The sequence below is a fragment of the Antrostomus carolinensis genome, unplaced genomic scaffold, assembly GCF_000700745.2.
Source record: "Antrostomus carolinensis isolate BGI_N321 unplaced genomic scaffold, ASM70074v2 scaffold2512, whole genome shotgun sequence".
Lineage (NCBI taxonomy): Eukaryota > Metazoa > Chordata > Aves > Caprimulgiformes > Caprimulgidae > Antrostomus > Antrostomus carolinensis.
The window spans coordinates 19,373-20,175 of NW_010300427.1; the positions used below are offsets into that span (position 1 = coordinate 19,373).

At 37.6% G+C, this 803-nt stretch overlaps 1 protein-coding gene across 1 annotated transcript in view; it reads left to right on the forward strand.

Moving 5' to 3' along the window:
- Positions 1-597: 597 nt before the first annotated feature.
- KCNQ2 (potassium voltage-gated channel subfamily Q member 2) overlaps positions 598-803 on the forward strand; it is a gene marked incomplete at its 5' end in the record, with an annotated part of 40,741 nt that continues 40,535 nt past the window's right edge. Inside the window, one exon of the mRNA XM_029083796.1 lies at positions 598-702. Coding sequence (XP_028939629.1) covers positions 598-702 — 105 coding nt within the window. The remainder of the gene's footprint in view (positions 703-803) is intronic.

Below are 803 nucleotides of genomic sequence, written 5' to 3' on the forward strand. Positions count from 1 at the left end.
TTAATCTGGAGTACCTGCCTAAAAAAGGAAGATTAAATCCACCCAAAAATGTCCTACACTGGCAAGGATGGGAAAGTCCCACTCCTGTGTAAGCTTTTATGGAAGACAATGTAGAAGCAGAGCACCAGCGGAGTTTCCTCTGAGTTTGTGTTCAGCCCAGACTTCTGCTCATTAGAATGTTAATAAATGAGCATTTCCCTGCTTGGTTGCATGCTTGTTGGAGGTATGTTGCAGTAAAAGCTGATGGTGCCTCAGGGAAATAATCTCAGGGGTTATCAGAGCTGCTGGGAGAGGAATTGGATTGGCACTGGCCAAACTGGGAACAGTCCAGTGGGTCTTTCCATGCACAACCCTTCATTTATTAAAATCAGGGAATTTGCTCTCTGTATTTACACAGTGTTGTAGCAACAGGACAGTAAATATGTCCAAAAATACTCTGTGGACTAGTTTGAGCAAATGTGAAAAAACCTTGCTCTGAAGACTGACATCTTCTCTCTTTTTATTTTTTTTTTTAATTTTTAATAATTTTTGATTGTTGTTATTTTTTGTTATATTTTTTATTTTTTTAAATTTTTTGTTTATTTTTTAAATTTTATTTTTGTATTACATAGTTTTCTACTAGTTTTCTCCTGCCTGGTGCTGTCTGTCTTTTCAACTATTGATGAATACCAGAACAGCTCAGAAGGAGCCCTTTACATCCTGGTAAGTGGGATGCAAATGAAACCGTCAGTGAGACATTAAAACAAAGTCCAAAACACATGAAAAACTGAGGCTGGGGTGTGATTAACTAGGGAAAGCATTTG